Raw genomic sequence first — 22,645 nt, forward strand, 5'->3', positions numbered from 1 at the left:
TATTCAAGTATGTAGCATTGGACTCTCTATCTCTCTCTGCGCCCGCGCCTGTCTTGCTATATTTTCCTTTCATTCTACACTTATACCCATCCAGCATGGAAGTTGGCAGTCGGATGTATGTTCTGGGGAACCCCATCATCTGTATTGCATCAGTCTTGGAGGGCTACCGCATTAAGCTAGTAATGGAGTGGTGTGGGATAAAATAGTCAGTGACATCGGGAGAGACTAGTCACTAGCCTTCTCTTTCTTTTTCTTTTTTTCTTTTCTTTTTTTTTTTTTCAAATATTGGATACTAAGAGACTATCATTTGGCAAGTAGAATCCACATTACCAATTATGAATGCCAATGATTCCCTATATGAGATGTATCTGACTGAAAGGAATGTTTTACAAACAACTATGGTTGCACAAAATATTGATATTTTTCATTTATATGAATAATGCAGATTTGTAGTTCATTATTAGATCAAGGTGATATATCTTATACTTTGATTAAGGATGAACAATCAAGATTTTTTTCACGGTACATAGAGGTCTAATCTTATGATTTGTTTAGACACTTGACACTCTATCCTTGAAGTGATAGGTTGCACATTGCAATGAAACAAGGTATAGGGGCTGCCAAAATTACTACCACAAATCTTATAAGTCATCACGAAAAGTTTAAGTGGTGGATTACTGGCAAAAAGTTTATCACTTAAACACCATCATTAAAAGTTTCAGCTATGTTTTAATTAGTCATTGCTAGGATAAGCTACAGCTACAATCATAACAAACGTTATTCTTATTGTGAAGATATGTCGTGTTGTGGTGAGTACATTTTTTGTTTGATTAAGTGATATTGTGCATGCATACACGATCCACTAAACTCACAACCATAAAAAGCATTATTCTATTTGATCTTTAGGAAAAAATAAGGGTTCCCATACTATATGTTAATAACTTACTCATGGTGCTTTTCATTGTCCCTTATGTTAATAATGAACTGAAACATGTAGATAAAAGGGTGAATATTGAAGCATGTGAAGCGAGGTGCTCTGCATACTGATATCATATTGCTTAGACTACCATAGGTCATTGCTTCCGAGTAAGGTGTGAACTCTAGGCATTTCTTCATTATATTTGACAATAAGACATTGCTTGGTTGTTGAATTGTTTCTTATTTTGTCCTATTCGATTACTCTCGCTTTTGCTTGTGCAAGCTTAAACCATGATTTTGTGATGTTTGCCTCCTTGCCAAGATGTTTAACTTCTTATCAGCTTACATCAATTTTATTAGTTTGAGGAATATGGTGCTTTGATACATGTAAATATGATACTTGTCCAAATGGGTTGTGTTTGGAGTCCTTTAATGGAGTTGAAGCTTTTTCTGAGTTCTTTTCGGGGTATAAAAGACAAGGATATTAAAACCAGGTTCCATTGTGTTGTTGCTTGCAGCAATAAACTATGAAACCTGTAATTGCTTACTCAGGATATAACTAAGGTGTAAGCTAGCTAGTAAGCCATGCTTCACTGCAGCTCGAAAATGTTTTAGTATTTTAAGTAACATGATTTATTAGAAGCCAGTCAAGAAAGTATAAATTATGAAATCATGCTTCCCTGCAATTAATTTCACTACTTCTTACACCTGATTCCAACTTGAAGTCTCTTTGCTTCGGCTTTCACTTTCTCCTCATGCTGGGATCATGCTCAGACCTCGTCGGCGTGACTTTAGAGTTTGTTTTTATGAGACATTTTATTTGAGAACTTGCTCAAGAAATCATTATTTCTATCAACAGTAAGCATTGTATTGATGTTAGATAAGATTGTTCTTTGCAGCCATTTGGATGGACACATGAATCTGATGGTCCTGCAATCCTTTGCTCTTGTCTACTGTTTTAGTCATAAGCCATATTATGACTAACAATTTTAATGTGTAGGAAAAGTCCAGTCAACAATCCAACAAAAATTTATGATGTCATCCTTTCAATCATTCAATTGGAGCAGTTTTTATAGAGTAGAAAAAAATCCACGCTTTAGACTTTGGATGGACATGTAAACGGAGACAAAGAACTCTGCTATCAAATTCAGTTTATTGAAATCTATAAGTCTAAGCAGGAGTAAGAAAAGATAATACTTCAAAATTATTCAAGCAAATCATTTCGGTTTTACATGGTCTTGTTGCATGATCTGGTGTAATAGAATCGTAGTCTAATTAAATAGATCTCCGATCAACATAAGTTTGTTGATCATAAAGCCATTTACGTCTCATGCAGGATTTTTATTATTTTAAAATTTAAAACCAATAAAATCAACTATAAATCTATATGTAGAAAGAGATTGATATATTATATATATGAATCACCTATTAGAATTTACACATGGTAGTTCCTGGAGCGCAGTTGCTCAGCAACATTGGAAAACTTCTCATTGAGCCCATTTCTCACTCTCTAACTGAATTCTCACCAAGCTTAAGAAAAGGCTTCAACTATTCTATTGAATCCCAAATGCTTCACAGGTGTTCCTTTCTTTCCTTCTTTGGTTTTTGGTGAATTCACATATATGAGATGTTTATTCTTATTAAAGGTAAGGCCTAGTTTGTCATGGTGTTGGAAGGAAGTAGGTAAGGAGAAAGTACTAGACCTCTATATATACCCCAGGGCCAAGATAGCGAAAATTTTTCTCACCTGAGAAGTTAGTACCATTATAATCACATCATGCAGATATTATTTTCTATGGACCCTGACTTCTTATATGATCTTGTTGTAGGGGGACATTTGCATGCCCTTTTGGCTTCTTGTTGCTCTACGATTGGGACCATGGTTGGGTTTTCTAGGAGGAAAATACTAAGATTTGTGAATGAGAGTTGAAGGCAGGATGAGAGCATTACCATGCATCTTTCTCATAGTTACTTATCAGAGAAACAATTATTATTACAGTTTGGCATTTCTATCAATTAGACTTTATCTTGTTCGGTCTTACTTACAATATTAAACCGTCACATTGAACTGTCTATTAACATTTTAATATGCTGGTCATCTCATTCTGAAAAGTTAGTTACATCTAAACTAGCTATGCTGAATAATTGAAGCTTGTTTCTTTGTGATTTTCTTCTTCTTTTCTTCAAATATGCTTGGGCAATACTGATTTATTCATCTAATATTCATATGCAGCTGTGCCACACATGATGCTGTCAACCCACTGCTCAAAATATTGGCAGACAAGAAGGCTTAGATTTGAAATATGGACTGTATATCTAATTCAAGGTTAAATCACACAGATTGGATTGAATTCTTTGTTATGCTAGAATTGTTCCTAATTGTTTGCAGATCCATATAATAATTTAATTACAAGTGTAATAGAGTATACTTTTATGTATTTATGTATTATTATGCATTTGAACAAAAGTATTGTATGGATATCCAACATATTAAGTGCTACCATGATGATATCCATTATACTAAAACTGCTCCTAATTGCTTACAGATCTATATAACGATTCAATTACAAAGGTAATAGAGTATATTATTATGTATTTATGTATTGTTATTCATTTGAGTCAAGGTTTTACGTTCTAGCGAGTAGGGGGTATTCCGGCCGTCTCATCTTGTTTCTATGAGAAAATGAGATCAGAATAGGGTCGGAACTTCGAAACTCATCTACATAGAGAGAGAAGAAAAGAGAGAAAAGGAAGAAAAGAAAGATAAAGAAAAGAAAAAAGTAAAAGGAAAAAAGAAGAAAAAAATGAAACAAAGGAAAAAAAAAGAAACAGGAAAGAAGGAAGAAGAAAAAAGAAAGAAAGAAAGAGATAAATAAAGAAAAAAAAAGAAAAGAAGGAAGGAAGATAGAAGAAAAAAAAGAAAGAAAAAAATTAGGAGAGAAAAATGAAAGATATCTACTGGATTGCATGATCGAAACTGCTATCGAGCTGGGATGGGACAGCGGTTCCATTCCATGAAAAAATCGGAACATCTCTGTCCTACGAGATTTAAAATTTTAATTTGAGTAAAAATATTATTTGAATATCCTACATATTATGTGCTACTACGATCATATCCTTTTAAGAATAATAACAATTTGAACCCAAAGATTTAATCTAAAAAAAATATTAATTTAGGATCCTCCTTACATTCTCCTCCTTTCAAAAATTTCAATTTTACAACTTCTGCCTCACTCTTTTCTCGTTTCTTTTCTTTTCTAGCAATCAAGCACAAAATGAGCGCATCCAAACAGACCTTTAATAGTTCAAAAGATTAAATATTACAAATTTAAAAAAAATAAAATGAATCATAATTTTGAAATTTACATTGTTCATTTTTCTGTATTTCTTGCTGTTCAAATATAAGAATGTAACATTTGCGGCGACAAACGGTCGAGTTGGCGAGGCGTGGCTGCTTGGCCTCCTTGGAAACGTCCAACGCGATCTCATTTGTGGCAACTGGCAATTGGTGTGGCAGCGGTTCCCACTTCCGCATCAGTTATTCAGTTCCACCCATCCACCGCTACTCTGATCTTCCAACGACGTCCGCTAATTTTTCTCCAGAAGCGATATTGTGGTAATCCCGAAACAGAGGAAGAAAAGAGAAGGAAGCGCGAAGAGGGACAGAGCGAGGGACGATAAGAAGAGACACGGCGAGCATGACGATCGTTGAAGCCGCCGCCGCCGCGTCGTGGCCTCCTGGGCTGGGCTTCGGCCGCACCGGCGAAGTAAGCCTCTGCTCGTGGCACGGGTTCCGGTCGGGGCTCCGGAGGCGACTCGTCTCCTTTAACGGGCAGCGGACTGCCGAGCGTCTCCTCCTCTCGCCGCCGTTCCCATCTCCATCAATCTCCCCACGGCCGCATCGGCTCCTATTTTTGGCCCACGCTGCGGAATCCACGCAAGCTTCCTCCGCCACCACCGTCTCCTCCTCCTCCTCCGGCAAGACCATCGTTCCTGACAATGAGTTCTCCCTAGCCAAGGTCTCTTTCCCTTCCTCTCCCTAAACCACTATACTGTAATATTTTGCTTTTACTGCTTTCGATCTTTCAGAATCCAATATAACTTTGCAATCCATCCATAATAATTTGTGGATTTAGTTCCATACCCTGTACCCTTAGAAGAAGAGTGGCTTTTCTATCATTTTGACGGCATTGGATCTTTGAAGTTCGAATCTTTAAATATGCTTCAACTGATAGCTTGCTTGGATTGCTGATAAGGTAGTACAACTTACCTATGCTTGTCCTGTAAGAATAAGGGTGTTGCGGCCAATCACCTCGTCGTCCGATCGCCGGGGAGCGTGCACCTGCAAAAGGAAGTCCGCACTGATCGGAGGCGGCTCCGGCGGGGATCCTCCGACGGTCAAGTCAGAGAGGTGATTGGGCAACAGTGAAATGCAGACAAAGAGCTCTGAGAAAGAGAGAGAGAGAGAGAGGGGGAGGAGCGAGCCTGCGTAAGTGGGAGAGACGGGCGGATCCCCCCTTTGCACTGTTGCCTTCCCCGGTATATATAGTGGAGCTAGGTATGGCGCCGTCATTAATGGCGCGGACAAGTGAGGAACTGTCAACTCACTGTGGACTGTCAGAGCCGCCGTAAAAACGTCATGTCGCCGTGTGGCCGTCCAATCACCAGGGTTGACCCGGCTCTCGGCGGGACCATGTCCCTAGGTAACTGCGCCGCATGTCCGTGTCAGAGCTGACAACGTCTGGCGGCTGTACGGTGGTTGGAGGAGCCGACCGACCCAAAGTCGGTAGCCAGCTGAGTGGTGTCGGGCCCCTCCATTGGTCGGCGAGCATCATGTTGCGAGAGTCGGCCATCAGACTTCCTGGCCGGAGTCGGCCAGTCGGTCGGTCGGAGTCGGCCAGTCGGTCGGTCGGCCAGTCGGAGTCGGCCAGTCGTCCGTCGGGGTCGGCCAGTCGGTCGGTCGGCCAGTTAGGGTCGGCCGTCGGGGTCGGCCAGTTGGGGTCGGCCGTCGGGGTCGGCCATCAGACTTCCTGGCCGGAGTCGGCCAGTCGGTCGGTCGGAGTCGTCCGTCGGGGTCGGCCAGTCGGTCGGTCGGCCAGTCAGGGTCGGCCGTCGGGGTCGGCCAGTCGTCCGTCGGGGTCGTCCGTCGGGGTCGGCCAGTCGGGGTCGGCCAGTCGGTCGGTCGGCCAGTCAGGGTCGGCCGTCGGGGTCGGCTAGTCGGTCGGTCGGCCAGTCAGCCCCTTCGACCGTAAGTCGGTCGGTGGGGATTCCCCAACAGTTGCCCCCCTCCACTCCTGAGCCCGATGTCGTGTTGGCTCGCGTGAACACGTGGGCGACGGCTTCGGACGAAAGGAGTGGTGTTCCGTCTTTTCCTGCCCCGACTCTGGCGATCACATCAACGAACGATCCAATATCGGTCGTCCCGACTGTAGGTCGAGCATGCACGTCGGATCGGAGGTCGGCCAACCTCCGAACGTTGCTCGTCGACACGATCATTCCGCAGAATCTGATAGTCGAGTAGCATCCGACGTATTCGGATAGGATAACGATGGCAAATCGAATATCCATTGTCCAGCCCTTGGTCGGACGTATGCGTCGGGATGTATGATAAACGGTGGCAAGCCGAATATCCTTCGATCGGTCGTGACCAGATCGGTATGTCGCGAATACGACTGCGGTCGTCTTGGCGTTTTGCCTTTCTTAGTCGAAGCTAAGTCGGCAAGTTAGCCAGCCGCATTAGTCGAAGCCCTTTGCCTTCAGAGGCCGAGGCCGTCGGTTCGACGATCGATGATCGAGTCATGTTGGTCGGGACCTTTTGCCTTCAGAGGCTGAGGCCGTCGGTTTCGGCGATCGATGATCGAGCCGTTGATTCGGCGATCGACGATCGGCCATGTTGGTCGGAGCCTTTTGCCTTCAGAGGCCGAGGCCGTCGGTTTCGGCGATCGATGATCGAGCCGTTGATTCAGCGATCGACGATCGGCCATGTTGGTCGGAGCCTTTTGCCTTCAGAGGCCGAGGCCGTCGATTTCGGCGATCGATGATCGAGCCGTTGATTCGGCGATCGACGATCGGCCATGTTGGTCGGAGCCTTTTGCCTTCAGAGGCCGAGACCGTCGATTTCGGCGATCGATGATCGAGCCGTTGATTCGGCGATCGACGATCGACCATGTTGGTCGGAGCCTTTTGCCTTCAGAGGCCGAGGCCATCGGTTCGGCGATCGGTGATCGAGCCGTTGATTCGGCGATCGACGATCGGCCATGTTGGTCGGAGCCTTTTGCCTTCAGAGGCCGAGACCGTCGATTTCGACGATCGATGATCGAGCCGTTGATTCGGCGATCGACGATCGGCCATGTTGGTCGGAGCCTTTTGCCTTCAGAGGCCGAGGCCGTCGATTTCGGCGATCGATGATCGAGCCGTTGATTCGGCGATCGACGATCGGCCATGTTGGTCGGAGCCTTTTGCCTTCAGAGGCCGAGGCCGTCGGTTCGGCGATCGGTGATCGAGCCGTTGATTCGGCGATCGACGATCGGCCATGTTGGTCGGAGCCTTTTGCCTTCAGAGGCCGAGGCCGTCGATTTCGGCGATCGATGATCGAGCCGTTGATTCGGCGATCGACGATCGGCCATGTTGGTCGGAGCCTTTTGCCTTCAGAGGTCGAGGCCGTCGTAGATTCTCCGCTCCTTCGATCTCTATCAGGATCTGCGCACGAGGAGCGGGGAGAGGGGTGTAGGAGTCATACCTGCGATGCGTCAGTCTCGGACTCCATCGTCAGGGTGACTTTTGGATTCGTCGGGGTGGCGAGACCCGACTATCTGTCGGGAGCCTGCTTGGTTCGGCGGGTTCCCGACCTTTCCTCCGCTTCTCCTTCGGGCCTCTGGGTTCGGCCAAACGTCGGTCGGATGCCCCTTCATCCGCGCGCATATACTTATATGCGCGCTCCAGCAGTTCGGCGTATGTTCGGGGGAGGGTTTTGTCCAGGGAGTAGGTGAATCGGGATGCCCTCAGCCCCCGCTTCATGGCTGAGATTGCCATGTCTTCGTTGAGGTCCCGGACCTCGAGCGTGGCCGCGTTGAATCGCGCCACGAAGTGTCGGAGCGTCTCGTTTTCCCCCTGCTTGAGGGAGAAAAGGCTGTCCGACGTTCGCGGCGGCTTTCGGCTGGTGCTGAAATGGGCCACGAACGAGTGCTCGAGCTGTCCGAAGGAGTGGATACTTCCCGATCGGAGGCCGGAGTACCAGGCCCTGGCAGCCTTGCGGAGTGTGGCGGGGAAGCCGATGCAAAGGAGAGCGTCGGTTGCCCCTTGAATCGTCATGAGAGCTTTGTAGCTTTCCAGATGGTCGATTGGGTCGGTGGAGCCGTCGTAAGACTCCGCGTGCGGTCATCTTGAACCGACTGGGGATCGGTTCGTCGAGGATGAGTCGGGAGAGAGGTTAGGCGGTTTGGAAGTCGACGTCGTTTGAAGACTTCTGGCCGTCCATCTGCAACTGAGCGAGTCGGCGGTCGATTTCCTCGAACCGGCGCTCGTAGTCGTCCGCTCGTCGATGCTGGGAGACCCCAGGGGTGGAGCCTCCGGAAGATTCTGAGAGAGAGGCCGACGGCGTGCGCGGCCGTTTCTCCTTCCTTGCCCGTTTCAACGGGGAAGGGGAGGGCCGCTGGGACCGTCGGTCGTCGCGCCATGGTCGTCCCTCCTCTTCTCCGTGGGAGCGCTTTTGGGGGCGCTCGCATGGAGGCGACAGAGATCGGCGCGGTCGTCGGCGGCTGCTCCTGGAAGGCATAGGTCGGGCCGCCGGTTGCTGCTGGAGGCTTTTGACTGCGTCGGTCAGTACGGTCATCTGCCGTACGATGGCCGCAATCTGCGCCTCCGTGGTCACTGCAGGGCGCGGAGAGCTAGGCTCCGCCGTCGGTGGTGGCGGAGAGGCCTCTTCCCGGCGGGAAGAGCGCCTTGCCGACCCAGTGATTCTCGATCGTTGAGCTCTTGTCTTTGTCATGCTGTCCCCTACCTGGCGCGCCAATCTGTTGCGGCCAATCACCTCGTCGTCCGATCGCTGGGGAGCGTGCACCTGCAAAAGGAAGTCCGCACTGATCGGAGGCGGCTCCGGCGGGGATCCTCCGACGGTCAAGTCAGAGAGGTGACTGGGCAACAGTGAAATGCAGACAAAGAGCTCTGAGAAAGAGAGAGAGAGAGAGAGAGGGGGAGGAGCGAGCCTGCGTAAGTGGGAGAGACGGGCGGATCCCCCCTTTGCACTGTTGCCTTCCCCGGTATATATAGTGGAGCTAGGTATGGCGCCGTCATTAATGGCGCGGACAAGTGAGGAACTGTCAACTCACTGTGGACTGTCAGAGCCGCCGTAAAAACGTCATGTCGCCGTGTGGCCGTCCAATCACCAGGGTTGACCCGGCTCTCGGCGGGACCATGTCCCTAGGTAACTGCGCCGCATGTCCGTGTCAGAGCTGACAACGTCTGGCGGCTGTACGGTGGTTGGAGGAGCCGACCGACCCAAAGTCGGTAGCCAGCTGAGTGGTGTCGGGCCCCTCCATTGGTCGGCGAGCATCATGTTGCGAGAGTCGGCCATCAGACTTCCTGGCCGGAGTCGGCCAGTCGGTCGGTCGGAGTCGGCCAGTCGGTCGGTCGGCCAGTCGGAGTCGGCCAGTCGTCCGTCGGGGTCGGCCAGTCGGTCGGTCGGCCAGTCAGGGTCGGCCGTCGGGGTCGGCCAGTTGGGGTCGGCCGTCGGGGTCGGCCATCAGACTTCCTGGCCGGAGTCGGCCAGTCGGTCGGTCGGAGTCGTCCGTCGGGGTCGGCCAGTCGGTCGGTCGGCCAGTCAGGGTCGGCCGTCGGGGTCGGCCAGTCGTCCGTCGGGGTCGTCCGTCGGGGTCGGCCAGTCGGGGTCGGCCAGTCGGTCGGTCGGCCAGTCAGGGTCGGCCGTCGGGGTCGGCTAGTCGGTCGGTCGGCCAGTCAGCCCCTTCGACCATAAGTCGGTCGGTGGGGATTCCCCCTCTCTCTCTCTCTCTCTCTCTTTCTCAGAGCTCTTTGTCTGCATTTCACTGTTGTCCAGTCACCTCTCTGACTTGACCGTCGGAGGATCCCCGCCGGAGCCGCCTCCGGTCAGTGCGGACTTCCTTTTGCAGGTGCACGCTCCCCGGCGATCGGACGACGAGGTGATTGGCCGCAACAAAGGGAAAGTGGAATTCTTCTAAAACTAGACTCAAATCCTATTAGCAAGACTAATACCGAAGGAATCCACCCTAATCCTAGTTCTTATCGAGTTATGTATGGTGAAGATCATTTTCTTACATTTACGTGCCACATTTTTTTTGTCGAAAATCATTCATTATTTTGTTTTAATTTCTGTTCTCTTCTAAACCGAACATAATTAGTATTTGGCAATTTTAGGAGTTAAGCTGCTTCTAGGTAAAGATGTAGAAGAAGATGCAATGTCGATTGTTATCACCCTGAATGCTTTATCTTGGTTGAAACTCATAGTTCCTTTTACATCACATTAAATTTTTTCAAATTCCTGTGTATCTTTGGTGGGTTTACCCAGTCTGTTCTTACAGGAAACTTTATGCTTGTGTTGCAGGTCTCATTTGGTGTCATTGGTGTAGCAGTTGGAGGCACACTTCTCTCGTAACTAGATTTGCATGATGAAAAACTTAGATGATCTGCACGTCATTCTGATTTTCATAACTCAATCATATCTTATTTTTCAGATATGGTTTTGGAGCATATTTCAGCTTTCTCCCTGGATCCGAGTGGTCTGCTTTAATGCTAACATACGGATTTCCTCTTGGAATTATTGGCATGGCTTTGAAGGTAATTCCTTACTTGCATGAGCTTGGTATTTTATGACCACAAGAACTTTCACAGCTTATTGATCTGAGAAACCTTTTTCTATTATGTACATATATGGTAAAAGGTATACTATTAAAGACCATGTGAGGATGAAATGAATTGAAAGCTATGTGCCTTTTTACAATGTTCAATGAATAACAAGGAAAATATTTTCAAAAATCTAGTATTTGGTTTTAAACAAATCACAATCATGTCTGATTATAGGATTGCTGGTTTTTTGATCACTGTCTAGGGAAATGAAATTGTTGAGGTGGAAAGAAATTATTTTTCTGGTGCAGTATAATTCCTATTGATTTTCATGTAGCTGGCTCAAAAGTTTCTTGTTTCCAGTGGTGTTTCATTGAATCTTGCCAATGAAATTACAAAAATGAAGGGACCTTTTAGTGGTTCAAATACAAATAACAGGGACTTCCATGTTGGCCAGTTCTCACACTGCATTTTGAGGCTTTTAAAATGGTCATGGGAGGATGATCTTGGGATTTGATACTGTGAATGTTAATGTAAAGCAAATGCTATCTTGTGAGGGTATAATGCCAACAACTACAAAAAAAAGACAGACATCATGATCATGATGAGACACCAAAGGTTGCAATCTGGATTCATTTATGAACTTTATCCATACCATCCATGTGCAAGTTTAACAGTTAATAAATAGATATATGGACATGATACTAAAGTTCTGTAATATGTGTGCAACAAAATGAGCTCCTAATATAACTATTTTTAACAGCTACAGCATAAAGTTTGACAACCCTAGTTAGAATTTTCATTGAAGGCTTGAAGCTATCTAATTTCAATTTGTAGTTGGCAGAGGTGTGGTTAATCTGATGTTATAAATATGCTTGTTACCCATTCTAGATTTCTGGGTTATGATTATTTTCAAAGAGGGTGAACTACTTTATTATTTTCAAAGAAATCTAGATGTGGATATGCTTAAGGATCAGTAAATCTGGGATTTGAAATTACTGTATTCTTGTATGATAACATGGAGTTTTACCCTATGGAGAATATGCAGCCTTATTTGTCTCCTTGACTATACTAAGGTTGTTCAGGAAGCTTTTATGATTATGTACTTTATTGATGAATTCAAGTCATAAGATTTTAGCTCTTTCAGGAAAACATGCATTTGATCGTGATTATTACTAAGAATGAAAAACCATAAATGTTTCCAGTTAATACTCTTGCAGTGAATGCCATAACCTGCTTTAGATGTTAAATTCATCTTTAAGTAATTTATGTTCTCACTTATGACATTCGCTTTTTTTTTTTTTTTGGCTCATAGCCTTGTTAAACTGGATCCTTGTGTTACTAAATGATGTCTTGTCATTATTGTTATCACCACTTGGAGTATGTACTGATGTCATGTTCTTTGAGAAATCTCCATAAATAAGTTTCAGATGAGGGACTGATTTCCAGTGCTGATGTTATACATACAATTCACCTGGAGCCTTGGATATCCTTTAGATCCTTGTCCTCATTGCATTATCTGGTTCATCTTCTACTTGGCTCTACCACTTGGTAATGGGTGATTAGATGAGTATGATGATTGTCAGTCATGAATGAGTAACCTGATACTTTGGATAGACAAGCATCCAAAGTCATGATATTTTGATGGTAAAAGTGTTTGTAAAAAATTATGGACAATAAGCTTGCTGGTTGTAATGCCCAGCTGATGCTGTTAGATAACTGTAAGACATGGTTGTGAACTTAAATGGAAAAATTAGTTTTAATGGTGCTGGAGGCTCGAGCTAAGCTTCATTAATGTTTGATGGCAAACTGCTTCCTCGTGTAGATGGAAGACTGCATTGTAATGACACCACAGAGTAGCATTAAATATGGGTTTTTTATTTAATGATATATCGGGGACAGGAACATCTTTGTGAAGAAGAAACTGAAAGACTGACTAAAGGGCAGATATAAGAGTACTTGAGGAGGACTGATCATAATAGAGCGGGTCAAAGCAGCATTCCTCTCTGAGTGTCTCCCTTTATGACCATAGACATCTCTTTATGTTTGTCTGTGTGCACCAATATTTTGTCTCACTTTATCATGCCCAAATGATGCAAGACAAAATATAGTTCTGGATATGTATGGTGACATTTAATGAAGATGTCATATAGATAGCTAGTGCTATATATATATATATATTTTTGCGTGCTTTGTTTTGGCTGCTTTAAGTGAGCAATATGGCGTTGAATGTGTCTTGCTGCAATTTTTTCTTAGCTCAAAATGATTCTATGCAGAAATCTTCATTAGATTGTCCTTGTACGTATTTTGCAACAATTGTTTTTGCTGAAGGGTTTTCCCCATCATTCATGCCGTTTTAGTTTGAGCTTGATATTAAATATCAACTAGTTTGAAAATGAACAGGACAATCATTGTATCAAGAACCTTAGTGGAAAATTGCAAAAATATAAAATAAATTAATATTATTGTCCATAATTTTCTCAAGATTGTTGACAGTTGCTGTTTGTAAAAGTGGAATTTGTCTTGTTATTTTAATTTCCCTTCACATATGCTATGTGCAGTATGCAGAACTAAAACCAGTGCCATGCATAACCTACTCTGATGCAGAAGTTTTAAGGGAAACATGTGCAACTCCTATTCTTAAACAGGTGAGTTCTAAAGCTAAGCACCCCCCTCTTTTTTCCTTTTTCTTTTTTTTTTTGGAACTGATTGTCATTGTAAATATTCTTTTTAATAGGTTTCTAGTTAAACTGTTCAATATGGCATAATTGTTTTTGGGAAGCAATTATATATGTTACTTTTCCTAAATAGGAACTGAATATAGCATAGCTGTATTAGAGCTGAAACATTAAGAAGCATATTTCACTTCCCAGAGTTGAAAAGTTATATGAAGGCTTCTAGTGTGAAAACAATTCACCATCTATATGATGTTCCTAAGATTTGCTGAACCAGTATTGAGGGTTATACTGGCCAGCTATTGGTTTGGTATGACATTGGTACATATTGTATCAACTCGAGGTGTATCGGGACCAGGGGGTGGTGGAGGGAGAGGGGGAAGTGGGAGGAGGAGAGGGAGAGAGGGGGGGGAGGAACTGAGGGAGACAAGCATACATTCGACCTCTGATTTGCGAGTCTATGAATCATTGTCATTGTTGGTGGCCATGGCAATGGCATGGTAAAAGATAAGAAGGAGAGGTGCTTGTCATTGTCGTCGTCATCATTGTTGTCATGGCAGCAATGGAACCCTAACCCTAGCAAGGGAATCATAAGAGAGGAGTCATGCAATGAGGATCAGGAGTTCGAGAATGAGGGGAGAGGGTTATATATCATATGATCCATGTTCAATTCCAGAATCAAGCAGAACCATATGGTTCGGACCGGCTTTGACCTGTGACTGAATCGGGTAGTGGAACCATCCCGGTTCAGGACAATTGGCAGACCTTGCTAGCTCCCTTTGTTTCTCATTATTTTGGCGAATGCAGACATCAGAGTCAAAATCTGACATCTAATGTGAACTGGACATGTCATAAAAAGGTTTCTGCAATGATTATTTCTACTGCATATTTGGCACATGCAGTGCAAGTGAGAGAAACATGTAGCATATGGCACATGCAACATAAGTGAGACAAGCATATACTAGATGGAAGTTTGACACGTGTACGGCATGTGCAACACAAGTGAGAGAATCATATACTGGATGGAATTTCAACACATCTATTGCGCATAGGAGATGTGCAGATGGCTTTAATCCTGTCCGTTTAGAGATTTTTATTATGCACCTTGATAAATATATTCCCATGAATCGTGCACCTCCTATTTCTTGGGCTAAAATTTAACTAAGGTGGGTGTTTTTTAGATATGGGGAAAAAGCCAAAACCTTACCTTCTCTCATTGGGACTCTAAAAAATAATAACAAAATGTGCATGGTAGCTACAGTCAGGAAAAATGGAAGAGTAATGCCATGCTATGCTGCTTGTTATTTGTCTGATGTGGCAAATGGGGGACTGTTCCATTTCACACCCAAGGCCCCTTTTGGTGTATGGAACAGATGTATGTTATATATGCTGGAACAAAAAGAGGCCAGCTATAAAGGCCTTTCCCTTTTAATATGGAGATAGAGATATGTAGACAAAATGAGAAGTTGAAATTAATCATCAGTTTTTTTGTTTTGTACTATTTAGTTTTCTACCAACTTTTTTTGGATTTGTTAGTATTTCTTTGAATAGAAGTTTTACCTAGAAACCTGGTGTGGTTCCATGTATTCTTGAGTGTTGGTCATTGCAGCCTCCAAAAATCTAGGCATGGGTAGACAGAATATATATAAAATATATAGTATATTTTATACATTACATGCATAAACACATGCATTTTGGTTTTAATTTAAATAGCTATGAGTTTGCAAGTTGTTTAATTTATATGGCAGACTTATTTAAGGTTATGTAAGATATATGAGATAGTTAAGTTCATAATTAATCATGATTGATATTTAAAATATAAACACATTTGGCTTAAAGTTTCAGAAAATTGATTTTATAATTAAAAACATGAGGATAATTTGCTTAAAGTGCCCACAAAACCTTCATGACACTTTACTTAAGGGTGTCCAATACTTAAAACTAAGAGTTGCTTCTATGACATTCCAAGAAAAGTATGAAGTATTGGACACTTCTTGCTAACATCAATAGGACACTTCAAAGTGAAGTATCCAACATGCCATGTTCAAGTGTTTAAAAGTATCGACACTTTCAGATAGCTTGAAAATGAAAAATCAGGTAACATAGTTTAATGATAACAAGTTTTCTTGCACTTGCTCTACCTTCCGTCGTTAGCCTTATATTTGCTGTCATTAATTGGGCTCTCGGATATTGATTATCCTTCTTTACTTGTTATATTTCATGCTTCTCTACATGTGCAAAACAAGGACTGCTGTACGGGAATCGGAACTAGATCTGATGTTAGCCGGCCGTTGGTACGATTTAGTACGGGTTGGTACCAATCTGTGCCGGGCTGAACCAATAGGGTAGAGAAGGGGAGAGGGAAAAGAAAGAGAGGAAGAGAGAGAGAGAGGGTGAGAGAAGGAGAGGGAGAGGAAGAGAGGGCCTCCGACGACTGTCAGAGGCCATTCGAGCTTTTGCCAAGCTTGATATGAGTGGAGGGAGCAAAAAAGAGAGAGAAGAGACCTTATTGGATTACTGGAGGCCTCTAGATGGATGGCGACTCTGCCACGAGTTCTTTGATGGCCGGAGAGCCAACGCCGAAGGAGCTGAGGCTGAAGAAGGGCCTCTGCTTTCCTCTAGTTTGAAACAGGGGTTCGTCTCTATTTTATAATTTTTTTTGTTATTTATCGGGCGAAGTCGGCAACGCAATTGTCGACTTCATCGTATTTTTTTTTTATAATTTTGGTTGAAGTCGGTAAATGGTGAAGTCGGCCGCAGGAGGCTCTCTTTTCCTTTCCCTCTCCTTCTCTCCCTTCCCCCTCTCTCTCTTCCTCTTTTATTCTCCCTCCCTCCGAGATGGCCGCTATGCTATTTTGCACACCGGAACCGGATTGGTATCCCACCGGTACGGTTTGGCACGGCCTGAATCATCCAATTCGGGATGGTTCGGCGAATGACCGCAAACCACTTATGTGAGTAATTATTCAGTGGTAAAACATTTAGTTCCACTAAGGAATCAAATTATAATTGTCTATTTTCTGATCTAAAAACATACTATTAGCCATTTAGTTTAATTAAGAAATATGATATTAGTTAAATTCTTTCCTTTTCAATAGTTTTCTTTTGTCTTTGAGCTGATGTAGGAAGAAAAACTAAGGTTCTTTTTTGCATAAGCTGCTCAAGCAGATTTTGATCACCACTTTGAATTGGAATCCTGGGAAGCCAACTAAGGATATATTATCTAGTGTTTATTGTCCATTGTTAGTTATGAAACAGCATTTCCCAAGATTGATAACACCATCCATTGTAATGTAGGACCTTGAACATTGTTCTTCAAGTGTTTGGTGTTTCTTTGTCATTTTTACTGAAAATCCAAGCATTGTTGAAGTGAAAAAGCAATATTGTGAAAGTCTCAAATAGTTGTCTCATAAGTTGTAACATTGTAGAATTGTTTGGTGAATTTGATAGTAGGAATGGCCTTGCCAGCCATTTGCGGAGGTCATGTTTAGTCTTGAATATTATTGTTACCACGATATCCCCCATGGTAGGGATCACCACAATCACCCCCGTGGCAGGGTTGCCACATTATATCCCGGTGGCTAGGTATCACCATGAGCACCTCCCATCTTTACATAATCAAGTCCGGACTCATACATAGTAGGACTAAAAGTCAAGTGGTGTATATATATATATATATATATATATATATATATATATATAATTTAAACATTTCTTTTCCTTTTATCTTTTGTGATACCATTTTGAAACATACAATCAGTCAGGCAATATTCTAAAATCTTACATGCCTCATCTAATTATAGCAGGTATCATTACCCAATTCGATCCACAGAATTCAAGTCCAAGATCAATTATTCATATTTATACGAATTCATGCATAATTAAAGCTGCATTAATCACAACAATTTATATCATTCAAAAAGATGAGATAATTTCCATTTAAGTCTGATTGATTAATATAAAAATGTAAATGTTATTTACCTTGCAACACCCACAAATAGGTTATCCTCTACTTTACTTGGCTCTGCCGAACCTAACAATCCCAAAACACGTATGTATTTGAAATCAATGTCATACTATTGCTTTATGATAACCTATAAAATTCCTTAAAAAATCTAAAATCTCAGTTTCTAGCTAATTGCCCTTTCCTGCACATCAGTCCCATTCCATGTTTTGTTTACCTTAACTAATAACATCTAAAAATTCCAAAATTTTGCAGATTGATTGAGCAAAAAGTTGACAACCTCCAATTAAATTTTCAGATCGAAATACCTAGCCATTAGGTAGTTAAAATCCCAGATTACCATAGGGCAGAATCTGTTTGCCCCAAGATTAACTTAAATTCTTTCATAATATTCCTATCCCATCTTCTAAGATTTCAAAAACTATGCCATCTATTACCTTAACCTATTCAAGGTCAGAAGTAAGAACTAAGGAATTAAATTCAAAGGAGTTGAGGAGGGAGAAGGCAAGAGATGACGGTGATAGGCATGAAGGGACAAAAAGAGAAAGAAGAAAAATAAGAATAAGAAGAACAAGGGAAGAAGAAGAAAAGAGAGTGGGAGGTGGCTGGTTTGGTGCTGGTGGGAGAAACAGGGTGATGCTCTGTTTTCCCCACAGAGCGTGCCCCCAAAACATTGCGGTTTCTTTCTTTCTTTCTTTTTTCTTCATCACACAAGAGAGGAGGTGCTGGTTCCTCTTGTACTTTTCGCAAAGGAAAGGAAGTTGTGTGGCCTTGCGTACTTACCCCTTTCTATGTGATGGCACCGCTTTAAGGCGGCCATCACAAAATCTACCATTGTCGAATCTATTTTATTAATCCTATGCCCCAATCATTACCTTTGCCATCACAATGAACAAGAGATCTAACACTATCGCTGATTACTTTCTCACATACTATTTGAATAAAAAAAAAAAAAGAATAGTACTTGGCCCACAAAAAAAAAGAATAAAAAGCATGAGTAAGAGAATAGTGTTAGAATATGTCAACAACAGTTTTGAGTTACACTTGGCCCACAAAAAGAATAGTCAACTTGTATAGTTTGTTCTTGGATTTTTTTTTTTTAATAAAATATAGCCTGGAAAATTATACATGACATAACTTTTTCTTCCCTGAATTATATTCTTGTTATTGAAATCTTTATTCAAGTTGACCCAAGAACTTTCTAGGTAAGGAATGATGTTACACGATATCGCTATGGTGATGAGCAACATTTGGATGAGGCCCTAAAACGAATCTTCCAATATGGCCAGGTAGCTTCCACAACTGATTTTGATGCTTTTTATTTAATTTGGATTGTAAACTTTCAATTGCAAAGACACTATGTATAATTTTCCTGCCCATTGGAATTGACATGGTGCTGATGCATGATTAGTATAAAAAAATAAAATGGTGGCTGAATTGACTATTATCATCATAAATATAACAAACAAAGCATATTTTACTTGATTATGAACTATAGAAAAAGGAATTTGTTTTAATTCTATATTGCCATGATATGTTATATACCAAAACATAATAATTACCTCATTCAATTTTTCATTTAATCTGGTCCAGTTATTAAAGCTGTCATATGTTTTACCTTCTTTTGTGTTTGAAAGATAGGAGGAGCATGCTTTTCCCAAAGGTCAAAAAGTCATGCTATTGTTTTACTCTATTCATACTGCAAAAAGGGGCTGTAAAAAGTGTAAACTTCTACCGAGTTCACTATGTATTGCTTTCGAGAATAATGATGTTGTTAAATTTCATAAATCATGTTATTGTTTTGAGTCCTGTTGATTTGCTTTTTATAATATACACTTTGTCTTCCTTACCAGGCATGAAGCTGACATTAATTATAGGATCCAAATGCAATTATTTATAGCAATGCATATGCTCTGTGGGCCATTTGCATCTTGCTTTCCTCTTATTTCTTCATTGGACAGTTCAGATTGACTCACCTTTCTTTCTAGATGAAGTGGAAGAGGCTATCTTACATCAAGATCTTGATTTGTTTTTTTGCCTCAAATGAGATGCTTAGTCATTTATTCTTGGCAACTAATAGCAACATCATATATGGTAAATACATTATGGTTATCTTGGTTTAATTGCTATGCAAAATTGTACTAGCTAAATGGAGGATTGACAAAAATGAATTTTTCTAGCACACAAGTCACAACTAACTGATAAGAACTAGAAATTTATATATGATTGATCTCTTTTTGCTTTGGGTGGCTCTTTCCTAGCCTCCCTTACTATCAAGAAAAAAAAAAGCAAGAAGATTTCCTTTAACCGCATGCAGTGATATATTGATATTGCTGGCTGTGTTTTATTTGCATATCTTGGTAATACAATGTCTCCATTTGACTATTAGGGTGGTGGGATCCCGCGGCGTAATGCACCTACCTTACAAATGATTCGTGAAGAAGTATGTTCTTTCTATCTCTTTAGAACAAAAATAATTATAGAATTTTGAGTTATGGTTTCTTTTAAAATTTAATCATCTTAAAAAATGGACTGCTTATTCTAGGAAATTTACTTGTACACATCTGATCATAATATTTCACAATTATAATCATCAATGTTTATTTCATGAGAAACCTTATATATGTACGTATGTACATATGTATACACATAAAGCTTGTTGGGTATACGATGAGGGCATGTCAGAAGTTTTCCAACTAATTTCATTATGACAATGGGGAGGGAGCATGGCAATAGTGCTGGTAACTATTTAAATTATTTTGCTGAAAGCCTTGTAGTTCTCGTTGAAACTTTAGGAGAAAAACTGAAGAAAATTCAAAATTGAAATGATTTGAGACAATTCAATGTTGAAGATTAAAAGCATGTTAGTTTTTTAATTCATGCAGAGACTTGCAAGAGAAGCAAAGTGGACAAATTATTGCAATTATTCAAAGAATAATGGCATCATATAAGATCACTAATCTTTAACTCAAGTATCTCACATGAAGAAGTCATTTAAAATTAGTTAATAATTCATAAAATTCATGAATTTGTGTAGTTCTAATAGCTAATCTGTTTACATGGGAATTGACCAAAGATATAATCATGGATAACTCAAGAATCTTTTAAAATTTGAGGGTGCATCCAAAACTAACAGCATTGGTTAGTGCTAGATTTTAAGCAAGGTTTTTAACCTATAAAATTTAATAACCTGGCATCTAATGAAATTTCAACAGAACAACTGCATCAGTTTTAAGCATATTTAGTCCATCAACTTTAATAAGTAGATCAGATGCAGTATTAAGGCTGCTTCAAAGGTGATGATTTTGCCAGGAAATCAAACATTACTTTCTAATATACCATCATATTCCTATATTTTTTTTAGATTTTAATCTCCTGTTCTTGATTCTTAGAGACTGTCACAATTTTAGGGACGCTGTTGTGCTCAAACCAAACTTTCAAGTTTGAGGATCTTAAACCAGGCTTCAGGTTCTGGTCTCTACCAATCTGTTTTGGCCGGCATGTACCTTTTTGGGCCAATCATGGCAGTCATGCAGTGTTCAGCAGAGAAAAAACCTATTAATTCTATTATTAGATATTTTTAATTATTGAAAAGTTATTAAATAACTTTTAATTATTTTAATTGTGGCATGATGGAGCACTTGAAACCTTGGTATTAAATCACCTATTAATTTTTTTTTTTCATTTTTTAAAATTTTAGTAAAAGCACAACATGTCACATGCTGTGCTGGCTGCGGACAGGCATGCTCACGGGCACCACTACTTGGAGCAATGGTTCAAACTGATACTTATGTATTTTCTTGGTTCCAATTTCTCTGGTTGATCATATTCTGATATTTATAAAATCTGTTTTTTAATTTTATCGCAACTTTGCAAGAATATCTGTGATAAGAACGTAGTTAGGGTAGCTATCTTCTGTTGCTTATAATGTTTTAAATTGGCAGTCATACTCCTGCAGTGGCTTACCAATGTTTTCTTTTTTTTCAGGTAACTGATGACGGAAAATACTGTCTAGTCCTTGTATTTGAAGCCAAAGCTTTGCAGTTGTCTGATTTTGAACAGAGACAGGTGGAAAGTGTTTTCTTTGATCACTCACTGAAACTTCAGTTCTACCAAAGCTTTGAGAAACAAGAAAACTCCTAATGTTACTGCACAAACCACTGACCTGAAAGATTGGTCATTCTATTTCAAGTAGATTTCAAGTTCAACTAACTTTAAGCAATTTACTAATGTAATGTAACTGTGTACCAACTGATATACATTTTGATGGTGTATTTCAGGCAAAATTCCAATCATTTTTTGGTCCAGGAATCACTTCAGAAATTGGTGAATTTCTCATGTTTTGCTCTTTGCAAATCTTCTCCATACATTACTTAAATCTAAGGCAGACTCGCAAATTTTCCTAATTTGTTCCCTGATTGATGTTATATTGTTTGGATGCAGGAAAAGGAGAGAATGATCTTTATGAAGTCCGTCTTATTTCTGAGACAACTTCACAACCAAGCTCACAGATGTAGAGTTCTCTATAACAGCTTGTACAGAACCATGCCACTATTTTTGTTTTCATTTTATTCTTCAGTTTTTGCTTATTCTGTGGACTCTCTGTTAATTGTCAGTTTACTACTTTATGGTGCCAAATTTCAGCGAGGCTTTAGCAGAGTCTGCACATTGATTTCCTTTCCACTTATTTTATTTTATTTTTCTTTTTTCTTGTTTGTCATAGAATCCTTTTAAAGCAGAGATCTATTATGTACATGATCATCAAACACCAACGGCAAGGAATCTAAATTTATGCATATTTGATGCCAAACTGCTTATTGCTTCGATAAAGACATTAAGCCTTCTGAAACTAGGCAGTTATGTAGCAAGGTCTTGGCTCCCCATCCAACCTTTAATTATAGGTGATCTTTGGTAGGGATGATCCTCATTTCTATCTGGTTGTACATTACTTCAGGAAATGTTAGCTTTTATTACATGTAATAACATGATTAGCGTTTGGTTGAGAGGACAGAGGACGGAGAGGGATGGTGGAAAAAGATGTTTTCAAATGACAAAACTTCTGCATTTTTTATCTCACCTTTACCCTTGAATTAAACTATGATCACTTTGCATGAGGTTGCCCTCTTTCCATTTCATGTTATCAACATGAGTCATTTCCATCCATGTAGTTGGAGAAAATATGTATACTTTCTACAACAATTTTTTTTTTTTTTTAGGTGGATGAAAACTTTATCAAGAGGAGCCAAGCAAAAGATAGATGCTGCATGGATTT

General features: G+C 41.3%; 1 protein-coding gene across 3 annotated transcripts; it reads left to right on the forward strand.

Annotated features, from left to right (window-relative positions):
* The first annotated feature begins 4,487 nt into the window (after window positions 1–4,487).
* Window positions 4,488–22,056, forward strand: LOC105047047 (uncharacterized). Of its 3 annotated transcripts, none has more exons than XR_012142066.1 (9): window positions 4,488–4,937; window positions 10,496–10,542; window positions 10,626–10,728; window positions 13,296–13,382; window positions 18,579–18,662; window positions 19,763–19,816; window positions 21,361–21,564; window positions 21,654–21,699; window positions 21,817–22,035. XR_012142066.1 is itself a non-coding variant. In XM_010925832.4 (9 exons), the coding sequence occupies exons 1-9, from the start codon at window positions 4,617–4,619 to the stop codon at window positions 21,888–21,890; spliced, it is 897 nt and encodes a 298-aa protein (XP_010924134.1). In that variant the 5' UTR covers window positions 4,491–4,616; the 3' UTR covers window positions 21,891–22,056. The 3 variants fall into 3 exon arrangements, 2 of the variants coding, with proteins under 2 accessions (XP_073115386.1, XP_010924134.1); XM_010925832.4 differs by having other exon boundaries at window positions 4,491–4,937; window positions 21,361–21,441; window positions 21,817–22,056; XM_073259285.1 differs by lacking the exon at window positions 21,817–22,035 and having other exon boundaries at window positions 21,654–21,700.
* Window positions 22,057–22,645: the final 589 nt, after the last annotated feature.

Source organism: Elaeis guineensis, chromosome 6 (assembly GCF_000442705.2).
Source record: "Elaeis guineensis isolate ETL-2024a chromosome 6, EG11, whole genome shotgun sequence".
NCBI lineage: Eukaryota > Viridiplantae > Streptophyta > Magnoliopsida > Arecales > Arecaceae > Elaeis > Elaeis guineensis.